The sequence below is a fragment of the Spodoptera frugiperda genome, chromosome 29 (assembly GCF_023101765.2).
Source record: "Spodoptera frugiperda isolate SF20-4 chromosome 29, AGI-APGP_CSIRO_Sfru_2.0, whole genome shotgun sequence".
NCBI lineage: Eukaryota > Metazoa > Arthropoda > Insecta > Lepidoptera > Noctuidae > Spodoptera > Spodoptera frugiperda.
In genome coordinates, this window is record NC_064240.1 from 6,537,893 (window position 1) to 6,555,187 (window position 17,295).

The 17,295-nt window shown below is 37.6% G+C and overlaps 1 protein-coding gene across 9 annotated transcripts in view; it reads right to left on the reverse strand.

The window, feature by feature from the left end:
• The window catches only part of LOC118268218 (uncharacterized), a 102,586-nt gene extending 99,415 nt beyond the window's left edge, over positions 1-3,171 (reverse strand). For 7 of the 9 annotated variants that reach the window (XM_050706361.1, XM_035582599.2, XM_050706364.1 and 4 more), the window contains exon 1: positions 2,596-3,097. In XM_050706361.1, coding sequence (XP_050562318.1) covers positions 2,596-3,045 — 450 coding nt within the window. In that variant the 5' untranslated portion in view covers positions 3,046-3,097. Of the gene's footprint in view, positions 1-2,595 lie in introns of all 9 variants that reach the window. The other 2 variants (XM_035582598.2, XM_050706363.1) reach the window with 2 other exon arrangements.
• Positions 3,172-17,295: the final 14,124 nt, after the last annotated feature.

Here is a 17,295-nt window from a genome sequence, read left to right on the forward strand (position 1 = left end):
GCAACCTAAAGGAGGATGTGGATCATAATAGGCCAACGAAGATACTACAAAAGATCGGTATTTGTAATAGATACGGTTAGGAGAGGATTAACTGGTAGAGATCGTTAACGATTAGTACAAATTGCTGGTTTATTAGATTCCTCAGACTGTCTTAACGTTTCCGAGATTATCGATTCAACTTAGATTAGGATTTCTCCAAAGGCATACATTTTGCTTGAACACTGATTTACCTTATTTACTTCTTATTTCCTAACTAACTTTTATGCTGTCTCATAACATTGCAAATAAGCCTATCAATTACTGTACACAATTCACTGCAAGCTGTTACATGGAGCAACCCTAACTTTAACAATAACGGTGATCTCAGAGCGGATGTAGCAGACACAATGCACGACAACAGCACACAAATATTAGCCATTAATCGGAACTACGATATTGATAGCCACCAAATTTTGTCAGAGCTTTTGTGCAGAGTTCCGGCGGTAATCGCTTTACAAAGCGCCGTAGACAAAAAATTTTAGCCAATTCTATTGTTGTTCGACAAAGTTGAAAAGAATGCTCCCAGGTAGACATGGGGGTGGATCGATGACAATGCACCAGTGTGATAATTAAATCCGAAGCGTGTTACTGTGACAGCACATTCCGTTAATAGCGACACTGATACAAATTACGCCATTAATGGCATCAGCGTCACCGCTTTTGGAACTTCCTATTGGTAGAAAATTGTTTAATTTGTTGAGGCTACTAATTGTTTTACATTAAACATTTTGTGTGTATCATTATTCAAAGTAAATATTTATTCTACTTTTATTACTTGTGAGATACACATAGTTTTGGTTTGGAGATTAAAATGCCAGTGGCATTCTTAGATTATTTTTTTGCTGGCGATCCAATGCGCGCCCGTTCGACGTGGGTTCTTGGCGCACTTGAGACCGAACAGGTTTCAACATGGAGACCGAAAACCGGTAAAAAAATCATCACAGGTAATTACGGTAGGCTCATCGCTTCACAATTCAATGTAGAAACTATATCAAAATCCAAAACGTAATCATAAAAAGTAACCATTTTACTGTTTTTTTCTTGCTAGGTAAGTACTAATTAGAAGAAATGATTTTTTTACAGAGACTGTTATTTTGCAGGTACCTAATTTGTTTGAATTGCACAAGGTTTTACTATAGTTAGGCAGCAACTGTCCATTGTAGCGTGCCATTTTCCAACCACTTGTTAGCGAAATTATTAGAAACAATGCATTGTAAGCCAAGTTGGAAACAAAGAAATTCTGCAAGTAGGTAGTAAAAAGTAAGGAATACGTAGAAAGCTATTTACGAACTTTGTGTTGGGTTATAAGCCGAAGAAGTAATATTGAAAATTGGTTTTACTATCGGACTTTGTGCACATTTTGTGGCTGGTTGATTAATATTATGTTTATTAATGTCCAAACGCACACAAAAGGTAGTCAAATTAAATATTTGTATCCGCATTAGCAGTCATATGGAAATGAGCCCAAAGTAATCAGCGTTATCAAATCGGAGCATATTTACGTTGATACTGAAATATCAATGAACGATAAGAACATGACGTGCATGTCAAGTCGCTGACAAATGTTGGGTATAATTTACACTACACAGAAAGGCGGGCCCTCCAAGCAATATTCCACCCTCTTAATCACTACCCACTGGAATAATTAATAACACCTCAATTAAAATATCAACTAAGCGCTTCCGCCCATATGATAAAGATAATAATTCGTGAAACTTATATATGCACCTACTTCTGTACAATAACATGTTATTATTTTCTTATAATGACCCATTAACTGTTACTTTATTTTAATCGTTTATTTTTTATGATTCTCTCTTGTTTGTCGTTGTTTTATTATAGGCTGTTGGGCTCTCTTGTTTATTAGTATCTGAATGTCTTTTATTTTTAGAAGATTGTTTATTAGTTTGTCGTTAGAGCATCTAATCAAAATTGTACTCTGGTTAATGATTCGTGATTTACTGTAAATTGTTTTTCTTTTCTTTTTTTTTAAGTGATTTCGTTGATTCTTTCCACATACTCAGAAAAGGTATCACGACATTTACGAATATCTTTATCGAGTCACGAAATGCATTACACCAAATTAAAGTTCCATCAGATATTTATATGGGAATGAGATCTTTGTATCATGTCAGAACAAGCCGTATTACTAATTAACGCCTTAGGGAGCTAAAACAGGTTTCGCGATTTATCGTAAAACCCAATTTAGAGCCAGCAGGCACGCGATTACAATCTTCTCACGACAGGAAGGCGCGCAAACTCCTCATCTCGAGGGAAATCACGCACGCAACAAACTTTATGGCAACACGTCCCGAGGAGCGATTCGCTCGGGGCGGTCGAAGACGGGCCGCACCACACACAGACTAATTCAAAAGAAATAACAAGATGCAGGCAGTGTCTCTACGCGGTCGGCTCATGTAAACATACGGCCAACTATATTCACGACTCACTCCAGACACAAATAACATACATTCAGAGATAGCCTCTCACTTTCACAGATCACGGGTCATAACCGCTAGAAGCACTGCCCACTATTTAGGGCTAATAATCACTGACCGTGGTGGAATATGGCTGCAGACTCAGACGGATCCCATCCTGAGCAAGGCGTTCTCGAAGTAAACGCTTCAGTTGCATCCGAGGTATCTTCACTAACTCTGCTTTCCCTTCCTCATATTCGTCAACATATTTTGCTGGTTCCACTGCTGCTGTCGCCTGCTCTTTCCTTGCTTCTTCTTCACATCTACAAGAGTCCCGAGCGGCGGCTGCCTCCTCCAAAGTAAAATAAACAGCCGCCGCTCCTTCCTCTCTCAAAGATCTGACTGAATGAAGCAATCGCTGACGATGAGCAGGGTTCAGGACGCCAATAGCATCCAGATCTGGTTCCCCTACTTGTTTGCATATTTCTAAGTCATCATATCCGTTATCAATAAAACTTTCCGCGTATTGGCCCAAGTGGAGCGATCGCAACCACTCGACGACGATGTTGCCGCTCGCAGACGAGGCCATGTCGCGTCAAAATACTGTGAGCATTACAAGGCGTGCTCGCGGCGCGGTGGTCGGCGAGAAACTGGCGGCCACGCTCCCCTTTGCCCCCCTCTCCCCTCTATAAGCCGCGGTCGCCGCCCCTAGTACTTGGTGCTTTTGCTTTTTGACATTTTGTAGCTTAATCGTTTCGTTTCATGGAGAGGTGCGCGTCGCACCACGTGATATTCCGAATTAATCTTTCAAATGCCATTATGATATCCGATACGACATTTGTCGTTAGTTGCTGTCTTATAAACTTGTAGCATTTTTTAAAGATATCTAATATTTGTTTACGTAACTAAACTTTGGATTAATGGGAAAAAATAGGGTCACAAAGTCAATATAATATGAAACAGCGGGTGGTCGCTGTGTGGAATGATATATGTGTAGTTTTATTTATTAATCTCTGAAGCGCCTCTATTTTGTATATTGAACTACATTTAATTTGATTGTGCCCTCATTTTGTATTCAAATAGGAGTAGGTATTTCTATTAATAGACTTTTACGATATTGCCTTTACGTGTTATTTTAATTTTATTGTCCACTGTGTCTTTTAATGTTTGTTGAAAAGTGATTTATTTATCAATTTCCATATACATCGCGAATGTATGTAATTAGGTAACAAAATATAAATCTCTTGGGATCGTCCCTTCTGTTTACTTTATAAAGCTAATTAACCACAAACTGTGAAGTGGGTCGAAGTTTACTTTTACCAAAGCTGTTATTCATTAAACTACTTGACCTGTTTTATCTCATTTCGGAAGCTGCAACTAAATGAACGAACTTGCTTTATATAAGTTTGCATAAAGTCAACGATGCGGGCTGAAGATAGTTCCCTATTTTGTTTATTGTCTTCACTGTTTAAATATTTCATCAGTGTTTATGTTAAGTTTAGAGTTAAATAATGAGGATTTTAGATTCAAATCAACCATTTTGAATTAATATTATTTGTCTATTTTAATTATTACTAATGTTTTGAGATTGTTAATTAACGGAAACAATTATACTCATGAAAGTTTTATAAACTTGACTAGCTGATGTTCACAGCTTCGTTCGTGTGGATTACCTATGTTGTGTAATAAAAGTAGCCTAAGACAGACAAAAAAATGTAATAAACAATATAAATTTGGTGTATGTATCATGTATATTCATAATATATGAATGTTACGAACAGATACCCTAAATTATTTTTATTTATTATTTTTTTAGAGAAGATAGAAGAAGCATAGAAAAAGAATAGACACAAGAGTAAATGACATTTATTTTTTTCTTATCGTGTGATGTTATGTAACTTTAGTTATAAGTTGCTAATAAAACATAAATGAATCCCTCCTCTTTTCCCTTTGCTTGTAAGATAGTTTAAAATGAATAAACAATGCCCCTTAAAAGAGACCAACAACGACACATCTGGTACGAATTAATTGGCTCAAAATTAGTAGTATTGATAAACTGAAAATTTATTTAACTTATTCCACTAACTCAATACACCAAATCTCGTATATCTTGTATTCAACAACCACAATCAAACTAAAGAGACAGCCGGCCTAATTACATTTACTTTATTTAAATGAACCTAGCCTACGGAACAGCACAGAAACTACGGTTTTCTTAATTAATAAAGGAATTTATCAAGCAGTCTTAGCACAAAGGTTTGCGGACCTAGGATATTTAATCAAAATTCTAAACAATCCTCAATGTGACTTGAATTTAATAATAAATTAAAGGTTTATTTGTAGTTTCGGGGAAAGCAATACTGTTGTAGTATTCGAGTTATAGTTCGAACTAACTTAATGCGGTTACACAGAACGTCAGAATCCACCGCGAGTGACGAGACATGACCGAAGTAATATTGTACTACTTAGTTAGTTTCAAACAAATATGTGCATATCTATGTACGAGCATATGAAGGACATAAAGTTGATTTTGGGCTGCACTGAGGACAAAATTAATATGATCATACACCTAAAAGTGCCTTAAATAAAATGTAGCATACAAATCTCGACTATGTATACTTACTGAATACAACATGAAAACGAATGAAATTTTTATTCAGATTTAAAATGAAAATTAATAACATAGCTGGCTTATCATGATATTCGCTAACTCGGCAGATAAACTAGATTATTCCAACCTAGTTTTCCGCGAGCAAGCTTACGGATACCGAAATAATAGAAGAGCCTTTTAAAACTTGTGTTTAAATTCTTTGTTATGTATTATGTTATAATGCACAGTTTCATTTTTTTTTAATTCGATAGTTTCTTGTTTGTTTAATATAAAGTTTTTAATTATAGTTCTCTTTGTTTTTTAAGATCTCTCGACGTTTTGTAAGGTAGGTTATGTACTATAATTTCCACAATCTGTATGTTTACAATTTTGACCGATTTTAAGTTCAATGTTGATTACCATAACAGCATGAAACAAAAAAGATATTTGCATATTTATGTGTACTTATTTAAAGTATTATTTAGAATAAACCGTATTGAAAAGCTATAAAATTGTGTTGATGTCTTGCGTATAAGTTGTTTGTTTACCAACATTGGTCGTGACAGTAACGCCATCTAGTTTATAAAATTGGAATTACTTAGCCTGTGAGTGTGCGGATGCGGAGGGCTAAATGGACATGGTGGAAAAAGCAATATTGAAATTCCTTTTAATCTGGTTTTTATTTTTATTTTGATTTGTTGTTCTAGTGCTGAAGACTGATATTTTTAGTGACGAAGTTAATTTTTCACTTCACACAAACTTTCTTCACATAGCAAGAAGAAGTAATATATTTAGGAGATTTATTTTTATCATGTAGAAGATAAGTTCAGTAGACACAAGTAAAAGTCAAGAGTAGTACATTTTTTAGGATTTTTTATATGTCGTTCGTAGCTAAATTACCCCTTCCAGTATTATAACAACTGTTATGATTTAACAGGAATGAAGTGGTCCATGAAATTATGTTAGAATCTGCACTTCGATATTGCATTGTAGGTTCGTTCATAAAATCCGTTATAATTGCTTAATATAACTTCCAATTGTATTTTGCGTTCATAACGTAGCAATAATAAGGTTTGCCTATTACGTTGCTATTCATGCGAATAGAGTTAGTAGTGTTATTACAAATATCTACAATCAAGGAACGTTTAATTTTATTGTGTTATTGTTTGTTTTATAACTTATAATTGTAGTATTTTATAGTTTGGAAAGCATTGTGATTGTAATAATATTTTATTATTGGATTAATGTTGACTGACTGACTGCACGGTTGCCGCGGTGGCTGGGCAACTGGCTGCCGTGCAACGTGTACCGGGTTCGACTCCCGCGCGGAGCAATTTTTTGTGTGTTCCATAAATCGTTGTTTCGGTTCTGGGTGTTTAAGTATGTGAACTTGTATGTTTTGTAAACGCACCCACGACATCAAAAAAGTTAAGATTTTTATTTAATGCTAAGTATAACAAAATAAGGATTATTTTATTAATGTACACTTATTCCCATAACAGTATAACTTCCTCGTAACATACATAATAATTAGTTGTGTTACAAAAATGTTCATGTACATATTTGCATATTATGTTCTCAGAAAAGGAAAATCCTACAAATCAAAATAAAAACGTAATACGCGAACATAAAATAAAATGTGCCGTCATTGCATTTTTGTTACAAAAAAAAAAAAACAAAAACAAATAAAGCAGTCACAGTAATACCAAACACAAACAACATTAGCTAAACGCAGATGTCCCAACTAGTTGGTAACGACGCTACAAATCTCAGTGAACTATTTCCTTACTATACATTATTTCGTTTTACGTCCAATTTCCATATTCGGTGAGCGTGAACAATTTAATGGACCAAAAGATTGCTCCTGCCCGGCCTACGAAAAGGTTTTTTAAAGTATAACTAGTTTCCTTTGGAGCATCCCGTATCTTTTGATGGGACATTTTTTCTGTGAGTGGATCATACTGAATCTTCTTTACTTTTTACAAAGTAATTATACTTTTTCCAGTAGCTATCAATGTTGGACGCGTGCTATTTTCTCAGTCCCTTGTTTGATTACGTATCTATAATTTTTTTCAGTGTTGAATACCATGGTAAAAATGTGTTTATTTTCATTCTAGCTTAGGTGTGTTGAGTACAAAACACTTTATTTTATTTTTACTTTGAAGGGAATCATAGAACATAAATATACAAACGTGCGTACCTAAACTAACAAACACTTTGTGACAATTAAAGCAATAATGAGAAACTTCCAGGTCATAAAATACGATTACAATACAACATTGTTCCTAGGAATCCGAATGCCACGGTACACAACAAACTTACGAAGTCCACTCCATTCCTTTCGGAGAACTTCAACCAATATAACAGCTAAATAATTCAAAGCCGCGTTGATTTCACGAAAAACCCTATTACGGACTAATACATCCTTCCTAAAATCACTGGTGCCCTTAGGATGTAGATAAATGTCCGTCTTCCTTCGGCCTGACACTTTTGCTGGACTGCGGAGCGAATAATGACCTCGTATGGGCCTTCCCTTTACTATTTTTGTGTCCATTTAGGTCAATTGGGCTTCGACGGCTTTGTGCATATTTCTCGGTCCCAGCATACGTTAGAAAGCTTTTTTGCTTTGAGTCAGGAATATTACGTCATTTTATTGAGGTTTGCAGTGTGTGAATGGCTTGTTTAACGTACCCGCAATCGTCGATTTTCCATGATTTTTGTTTTATAGTGAATGGAAGCGTTTTGTTGGTGCATGTGAACGAGCTGTGCTTAAATAAAATTGGAATCAAGAACGCAAAAACTTTTTACTGATTGAACATTCTGTAAATGAAGTTAGTGAATAGCCTTTACTTTTTTGAGCTTTAAATCAAGCATTTTCAGCAAGGGAGAGACAATCTTATAGTTTAAGCATCACCTGTCCATACCATATTATAAATTATTTTAACATCGTTAAAATAACAAACAAAATTCATGTTGCCAAATAAACATTACTGATTAATGTTATTGATCAAACACCAACGGAGCAATGTTGACCAATCAGACCACAGTTGAGCCAATATACGATTATTTGTTATTAACATAACTTACGTGTGCAACAGAAACATTGAATTTTCATTATATTGTGGTCGATTAAAGAGAGTACGGCCGTGTCAAAGATGTCCCTGTTAGTATAGTTTATTGCAAAAAAAGCATAAAAAGTGGTATAAATCTTTTTTTGTGATAAACGAGCAGACGGATCACCTGATGGTAAGCAATCGCTGCTGCCCATGGACACCCGAAACAGTAGAGGCGTTACAAGTGTGTTGCCGGCCTTTTGGGGATAAGGAATTTAAGGGTTGTTGGCGAATCGGGGATTAGGAAGATTGGGAAGAGGAGTAATTGGGCGAAATATAACGCAAGCGTTGTTTCACGTCAGTTTTCTGTAAAGCCATATCACTCCGGTCGAGCCGGTCCATTCGTGCCGAAGTATCTCCCTCCCACACTTAAAATCTCTTACAGTCCCTACGTAAGTAGTTCATAGTTCATCACTCTGAAGCTTACAATAACATCACCTTCATGGGATTTTAAACAACTGTCGTACGTGCTTACTGCAATTTCCATCTCGTCTCCATTCCTCTCAAAAAAAGCTGAAATATCAACACAAAAGCCAGCAAAAAACGCAATGTCTTCCGGGACTAAAATCTCCAGGTAAAAGAGGTTGGATCAAAATAATATCCAAGCTACGTGGGAGCATAAGTAGCCGTTACCTTAAAGCCTGCACATTTAATTTAATGGGCCAGGCAGCGTAGTCCGAGGGGTTTAGTTTTACACCGGATATTATGAGGAATCTTGAAACATATCCTATGTTTAGTAGGAATAGAATAGAATAGAATTATGTTTATTTCCCTAGTTCATATGTTACATATATGTCCACAGGCCCGTGGTGTGTTCGGCCTGTGGGTGTGTCAGCTACTTACAGTCTATGTTTGTCTCTTGAGAGATCTGTATAAGTGTCGTGTAGTGTGTGCTGTGTGCTTGTTAGTGTGTACAGTTATAAATTTATATAAATTTATAATGTTTTTCTATATTGCCCTATCCTACTTATGGCTAATTACAATCTATGGGGACGTGGAACGGTTGTTCGCTTACTGAGCAGCCGACTCCTGTCTTTTCTTGGTACATAGTCAATGTCACCTAGTCTAATGTTAGTTAATAAAGGATTGTGCTGTCCGTATTCATGGTAAGCGTCACCAGGTGTCTCTAAGTCTTCGATGTGCATTTCACGGAGTCGGCGCAGCATGTCCTCGTTTAAGTCTTGGGCACGAAGGTGCCATGGATCCCAGTCTAGCATCTCCCACAGTACGGATGTTTCTAAGCGTCTTGGGAATTGTCCGCTGATCTTGAGACCCATTCGATATTGGCGTTCAATTTTTAGCAGGTTGCTCTTGCTGAAACGCGAGAGTAGTTGAACCACGCCATAATCCAATATAGGCAGTAGGCAGGCCTGAATGACAGCAAGTTTCACTTTTATATCAGTCTTGGCGTGCCAACCTATAATAGGGGCAAGCGCACCTCGTGCTAGTCGTGCCTTCTGCACGACGTAATCCGTTTGTTTACCCATTGTCATGGTCTTGTCTAAATGTACGCCCAGATATTTTATGCTATCTTTATATTTGATTACCTCGTCTTTGATGTGAATAGTTCTGCGGTAGTTTCTCTTATGAGTAAACATGGCACACTCCGTTTTGTCTACATTGCATTTTAGCCCCCAACGATGATAGTAGTCGATGACGGTGTCAGCAGCCCAGGCCACGCGTTGTGTCGCACTGTCTGGATCGGGGGATCTGTTAAGGATGCACAGGTCATCGGCATACTGGGAGAGCTTGAGTCCACGGATGTAATCTCGTTGGTCCCAAACGTCATGTACGTACAGATTGAATATAATCGGACCCAAGATGGAGCCTTGAGGCACTCCGTGTGGCACCGGTTTTTCGTCACCATTGGTGGTTCTGAAGCGTCCATAGATCTTACGACCGCTCAGGTAGTTCTCTATCACTTGGATGATGTTATTTGGGACGTTAGCTGTTTGAAGCTTCTTCGTCAGACCTTCATGGTTTATTGAATCGAACGCCTTCGACAAATCAGTCAGGACCATACCGACACTTTCCTTTGCTTCCAGTGCATCCGTGATAAACTTGCCGGTCCGGAGGATCTGTGTGCCTGTTCCTCTGTTCTTAGTAAAACCATGTTGGAATGGCGGTTGGAGTCTATCGGCCGTTTCTTGCAAGCGTGATAAGAGCAGGCGTTCGTATAGTTTTCCCATGATGTTCAGGAGCGTGATGGGTCTATAAGATTTAACGTCCCTGTAATTCTTGCCTGCTTTATGCAGGAAAATGCACTCTCCGATTTTCCATCTCTTGGGATAATAACCTGTTAGTAACAAATAGTCAGCTATCACTTTGTATCTGATAAGAAAGGGGACGCCTCCAAGTTTGAGGGCATCTGCTTTAATTTTGTCTGGGCCTGGCGCCTTCTTATTTTTAAAGCGTCTTAGGGAGAATTTGATTTCCTCTAAAGAGGTGGGGTCAAGAGGCTGGAACGGTGTAGTCTTCTCTGTGCTTTTGTCTTCGTCGTTTATCTCGGCTTCTGTAACTATCGCTGCATCGACCAGGGCATCAATGGTTTCTTTTTCGGTATTACAACCCTCAGTTTGGGGGAGCCTCTGTATTGGAGCTTTTAGGTTGCGTTGAATTCTCCACATTTGGGCTCTATTGTTCTGTGGATCATTTATTATTCGGGTCCACTTTTCGTTGCTATATTGCACGAGTGCTTGTTGGACTTGGCGTTTCAGATGATTGTAAACTCTTCTTTGTTCCGCTATTCTGTCCTGGTTGAAACGTAGTCGCCACGCTGTAGCTTTTGCTTGATTTCTTTTGTCAATCAATTTATTAATCTCTTCAGGGAGTTCATCTCTTCTGTTGTTTTCATGTAGTGGGGCATACTTATCCAAGGTTTCTTTGCAGGCTTTTTCCAGTTGAAATATATATTCTTCGCATTCTACGTCGGTTGTGATTTTCTTTGGTAGGTGCATGGTTTTATCCCATAAGGTTTGTTGGTATTGTTGTTTGACTTCATCGTTGTTTGCAATAGCGCGGGTATTCCTCACTAATGTTTTCTCTCTGTCCACCAATATGCTTAGGTCTAGCAGCCAAGGATCTGAGCCAACGGATGTTATTTGTCGATATGTTATGGTGTCAAAAGTTTGCGCATCATGCGAAAAAATGGCTGCGTCGAGGATTCCATAACCTGCACTATTAGGTCGCGAAGGTAGACCCGTGTGGTGTATGGTGCAAACGTCCGAGTTACAGAGGTCGCGTACAAGTATTCCAGCCCCTTCATCTCTCGTTTGGTTGAGCGCGGTCATTTTAAGGTTAAGGTCCCCAATGGTGATGTTTGGTGCTTCGATTAAAATGTCTTCTAGTTCATCGTTAAGCGCTGCGGTGTCAAAATTCCCTGATCTGTGCGGTATGTATATCCCCTTAATTTTTAGGGAATCTCCGGTCAGATGATCATAAGTAAGGTTGATAGCGACGCCTTCAATGAGGCGGTCTCTTTCTTCAATACCTGGGGATACGTCGGTCTGACTCCAGCGTATTCCTCGCATTACATACATAGCTGTAGTTAAATGCGACGCGATCGAGTGCGTAATTTTGTCGTAGTTCAGGAGATTCATGCGGATTTTGGAAAAGTCAACCCTGCACTCGTTGACTACGATTATTTGCGGTTTGTAACGGTCGGCTAAAGATTTTAGCTCAAGGAATTTACCTTTTAATCTTTGCGCATTGAGGTGTAGTATGCGTAACTTATGAAATTGATTCCTTGGATTATTTGTTGAGAATTTTAATGAGAATTTCGTGTTGTAACTGTAGTTGGTATAATATTTGTTTCATGGTTATTTGTAGCTCCTGTCCTAGGGGTTCCACTCTGTATTGTTTGTTTGTTGTAGGTTCATTTAGTTGCAATGGTGGCTGGTGCTGTGATTGTGATTGTGGTGCTTCTTTGAGCAACGGTGGAAATTGTGAAGTGGAGGTTATGTTCGCGTACGAGGTGTTTTCCCGTCGGTATTTTAGGGCTGCGTGTCTGCGTTCAGCTGTTTCTCTCTTTTTCCTTTCTTTTTCTTCGTTTTGTGCCAGTTGACGGTCCACTGCCTTCTGAAACTTTTCACATTTGGCTTGGTTGGCCCCATGGCCGGGTTTTTTGCATGCTGTGCATATTTCGATATCTATGCCTTCGTCATTTTGACTTATAAAGGTGGGTTTTTTCTCTTTACCGTGACACGCTGATGTCGCATGCGTGAAGAGAAAACATTTTTTACATTGCACTACTCTCCTGGGGTCAACTTTGTATTCTTGTGTTTTCATGCTGAATGCCCCGAAGTACGCATGCTTTGTTGTCTTCATAAGCGTCGCAATTTCATCGTATGAGTGGGCACCATCGAAGATAAATAATTGTAGGTTACCTTTAATCGTTCTCATTTTGATCGGTCTCACCCCGATGCACCTCTCCATTTCCTCAAGGCATGCGTCATTCGTCTCGTCATAGATGTTTGTGACGAGCACAACCTTCGTTTGATGAGTCTGCTGGGCTTTGGGAACGCGTGCCACAAAGCAGAGCTTGTCGTCAAGTTTCCTCAACTCTTCTATAATTATTTTCCTCATGTCCGCGGTGTATACGCGGATCGTGACGGTTCTTTTGTTATTTGCCATGGCGTATCTTGCTTCATGCTCTTCAATAATTTTTCTGATTTTGTTGAGGTATTCAGGATCGTTGATTTTCTTGACGTCTGTTATGATTATGTCAGGAATGTGAGTGGAAGATGTGATCAGTCTTGGTTGTCGTTGAGTCGCCGCCGAGTTAGGAGTGACAGCCACTCTCTTTCTCTTCTTAGGTTTGGGTGAGGTAAAAGGCGCGTTTGCGTAGTCTTTTTCCCTTTCTACTTGGTTTTTGTGCTCCTCTTCTGTAGAGAGCAAGGAGAAGCGGTTACTTGTTGTTATATTGTGATGTCGTGGTAAAGCGACGTCTGGATTGGTGATCGGTGGGCGTGCTGTGGTGCGCACTTGCATTGTCGCGTCGCCGTGCTGAGTCGCGGAATCCGCGCGCAGAAGCGTCGAGGTCATGTCTTCGCACGCGCAAGTATCGGCTGCGCCATTGCGAGCCGGCGCAAGAGCGAAGGTTTCATTTGTTTTTGTTCGCGCGGCGCTAGCAGTCACGCCCCCAGGCACCTTCGCAGTAGTCGCGTTTCCAAAGACGTGACGCGGAGTCCGGCGAGCGGAGCGGCCCGATTCCCACTGCGATAGGTCAGACCTTAAACTTTGGGTCTTGGGTACCTCTTTAAATTTTGACACTATCTTGTTCACTGTTCCACATTCACAGGTCACGTTTTCTTCGCATTCGAGTCCTATAATTGGCATATACTTAACATTTAACTGTCCGTTACACTTGTGGCAGTTTCTTTTATTTATTTTGCAGAAATTTATATTACACGAGTATATATTAATTTCGTTTACACTGTTCAACAGGTGTCCGTTTGAAATATTTGCAGAAGTTTTTATAAAATACTTCACGGCACTTCTCTTGTTACATAATTTACAAGTTAATTGTTTGATCTTAGTTTGCAGTCCCTGCCACTCATAGAATTTTTTTTATTACGTTAGTTCCTTCGCAATACCAACAAATGACTGCGTATTGTCCTTCATTATTCGGCGAAAGTTCACTTACACAAGTTAATTTATAGTCACTGTACTTTTTGTTATTCACAATTGCACTATTCGTGTCCATTTCACTAGTTTCGATGTTTTCGGGAGGGCCTAAAGGGCCTCCCGTAGTCTCGACACTCATACGAGCGCGAGCTGATGAGGGTATTCGTAAAAAAATATTACTTTACTCAATGTTTAGTAGGATAGCGAAGGCTCTGTTTTCTTATACTTTTTTTTTGCTATAGCCTGATCCTTTTGTAGTAGAATGGGTATAATACTGGCTGTACGGCGAGTTTCGATCTTACAGTAAATTTTTGTTTCATAGTTATGATGTGATTTATCCTGAATACGATTTACACCGCACATAAACCTTTTATCCTTCAACATAACATAATAGAAGTGTGAATGTACTCGTAGAAGTTACAACGTGGGTTTTTAATTTAATTTCATACTTATCTACGTCTATGAACTTCGAAATAGCAACTAACAAACTGAATCCTCTGTGGACTTGTATTATAATCAGAGACTACACTGGCCAATTAATGGATCATTGATCCATGCTCCGCTAATTGCTAGGCGCAGTCTCCTCTCTAATTATGTTGTTATGCGTTTCATACAATTAGATTTCATTGATATTATTAATACGTTTATTCACAGTTTTACGTTAAAAATACATAATATAATTACGTAGAGAAAATAACCTTATATATACTATTTCTCCTACAAAGTGTTCGTTTCTTAGTATTGAGTGCGTCTTTGATATCACTTGTCATTCACAACTGCAACTTTAAGGACTAGTTAGAACTTGCACAATGCAAAGGGTTCCCAGAAATTGCTTTTCTTTAGATGTTCTATTTATTATTTTGTTTTGCAATGTTTATGTAGGGCAATTATATCTTCTCCGGCGGCAACTGAACAAACTTCTTCATAAAAATAAAATATTATAAAGGTAACATGGACTCTCTTCGACGGAAATCGTTGTCGACTAAGTTCTTAGCGCCATTTGGAGTTTCTTTGAAAAGTTATTCGTTACAAAATTACTGTTACAGTACAAAATTAGAATGCTCCGCGTCAGTTAACTTCGGCTAACTCAAATTATTGCTACTTTGTAGATCTGAAATAACTCTTTAATTGTTTCAAACTTTATAATAGAGGCTTTAAAACCACACAATCATATCTTTTAGGAGTGAGGCATATTTATCGTAACCGATAAAAGTAACAGATATCTACAAATAAGTAACAACAACTGTTACTGCCAACATATTTTATCTGTTAATTTAATAACAGACCCTCAAATCCTGTTACCACGGCTATTACTATTATTCATTGTAACAGTCCTTACACAAACCGACTGTTAGTTGTTACCAATACCATAGGTTACTACGTACGGCTGTTACTTTGTTGTACATGCGTATTCAATCTCTCTCTTTTCCTCATTAATGAATGACCTTTGCGAAAAGAGACACACCTATTATTTATTTCGGAACATGTTTACTTCTCACTCTTACTAAAGCGATTAAACGACGCTAAAAAGAGAAGCACCTAGTATTTATTAGTCCTAAAATATAGTCGGTGGTCTTGCAAGAACAAATAGTAAGGAAAAAGTGACTTCTATATTTAGTTGCATTACCTGTCAAGTGTTATAAGGCCTGACCAGTGACCATTTTAAAAAATACGTATAATTTATTTTATTTTCTCTATGGCAATTTCAGTTAAAACTGCCATAGAGAAAATTTTGTTGTTTCAAAATAATTACAATTTATAATTTTTTTTTTTTTTTATTTGAAAATTTTGTTTTTTAATAAAAATGCTCTTTTATATCTATTTTCTATACGATTTTCGGTTTTAAAGAGTACTAGATAAAGAGGACGTTTTATCGTCCGTACAATAATAACAGGCTGTTATTTAGTAACAGATATTTGGATCTGTTATTTTTATGTAACAGTAACAGTTATAACAGATATAGTGTTTAACCTGTTACAACCCATCTCTAATATCTTTTCATTACTGCATTATTGCGATTCGAAATCATTATTATAACGTTTTTTCTTCCTAACTATGTTATACTAATAACTTGCACTAACCATACAGACTAATCATTAAAAAAAATTCTAGCTTGAGTCTTATGTGCATATGAAAGAACTTACATGTGTTTATAAACACATTGTGGCGACCCACATAGAAGATTTGACGACGAATTCGAAAAACCTAGTATATCCTAGCCTTAATTTCCGCAGATATCAAAAAACCTTTGCGATTAATTTAATAACGTAAAAATAATAACTATGTGCATATCTACTGCTATCAATTCGTTATGTCTATCCAATCTTTAGCTACAGAAAAAAACAAAATAAAACGTAACCAAAAAACAAAAAAATAACACAAAGTTACCCTTGAAATCAAACCACAAAAACCCTTCACTCACAGGCGCAGTCTAATGAAGCGATCGCAGTATTTTGTCATTCATTACTATGCAAGCTATTTTTGCAAGCGGATAAATGACAGCGCGTTGTGTCATAGACACGGTAGGCGGATCACTCCCTGTGATGACCCGACGTCCGACCCCTAGGGCAGCTAGTGTCGCCTAGTGATGTAACCTGTCACTTACAATGTGTCGATGTTGCAACGTCTTTGTCGTAGTAGTGATTGTATTTAGTGGTAAAAAAATAAATAAAGATTTTTGTAGCGCTTTAGTTTGCATTCATGCACGGCTTTCAAGTCCAGAAAATGTTGTATTTGATTCCCATAATTAGGTAATGCAAGGTGAACTTAATTTTACTTACCAAAGCCAAAGGCATAATTTCAAAGTCCTATTACTTTAAACAGTGTTATTGATATGCTTTAAATTCAGTAGATACCAAAAAGTTACAAAAATATTACAAAATCAAGTTTCATTTAAATTACAAAATCGAAGCCATGTTTATATTTTATCAATTAGTATCCACTTTACTTTGAAAATTGAAATATTATTTTTGTCTATTAGTATCGTATCAAATTTAAAACGTCAATAGGTATATACTGTATAAAAAAAGAATTAGCCAATTGTTGCGAATACTATAAAATTCATCCAATTTTATATTTATACCATTAAAATAAATTCTATTTTCGGACATGTCGCATTTATCGACACCCGCCACCTCTAGTGTACGGCAATGCGGACAATTCGGGACGTGGACAAATGTGCCCGGCGACTCGCCGTGACACGTTCATTGAGCTTTCATTTGGGCAATTTTCGACTAAATCCCGGCCAATCGGACACAAGGCCCGGCCGGCCCAACTGTTCCAGTTGCCAGAATAAATACAAGCCTTTGAAATACTCGAAACTTAGGTTTTAATTACGAGAATGTCAATGTTAGTGAGCCGAAACGCGAAATTAAAATGCGACGCTGTTTATTTATCTTTAATTTCAAAGTATTATCGTTCTATGAAATACAGCAGAATATTACGCAATTTAAAGCTTAGTAAATGATGAAGCTACAGAGATTAATATTCGCAGTTACCTAACTACGTATAT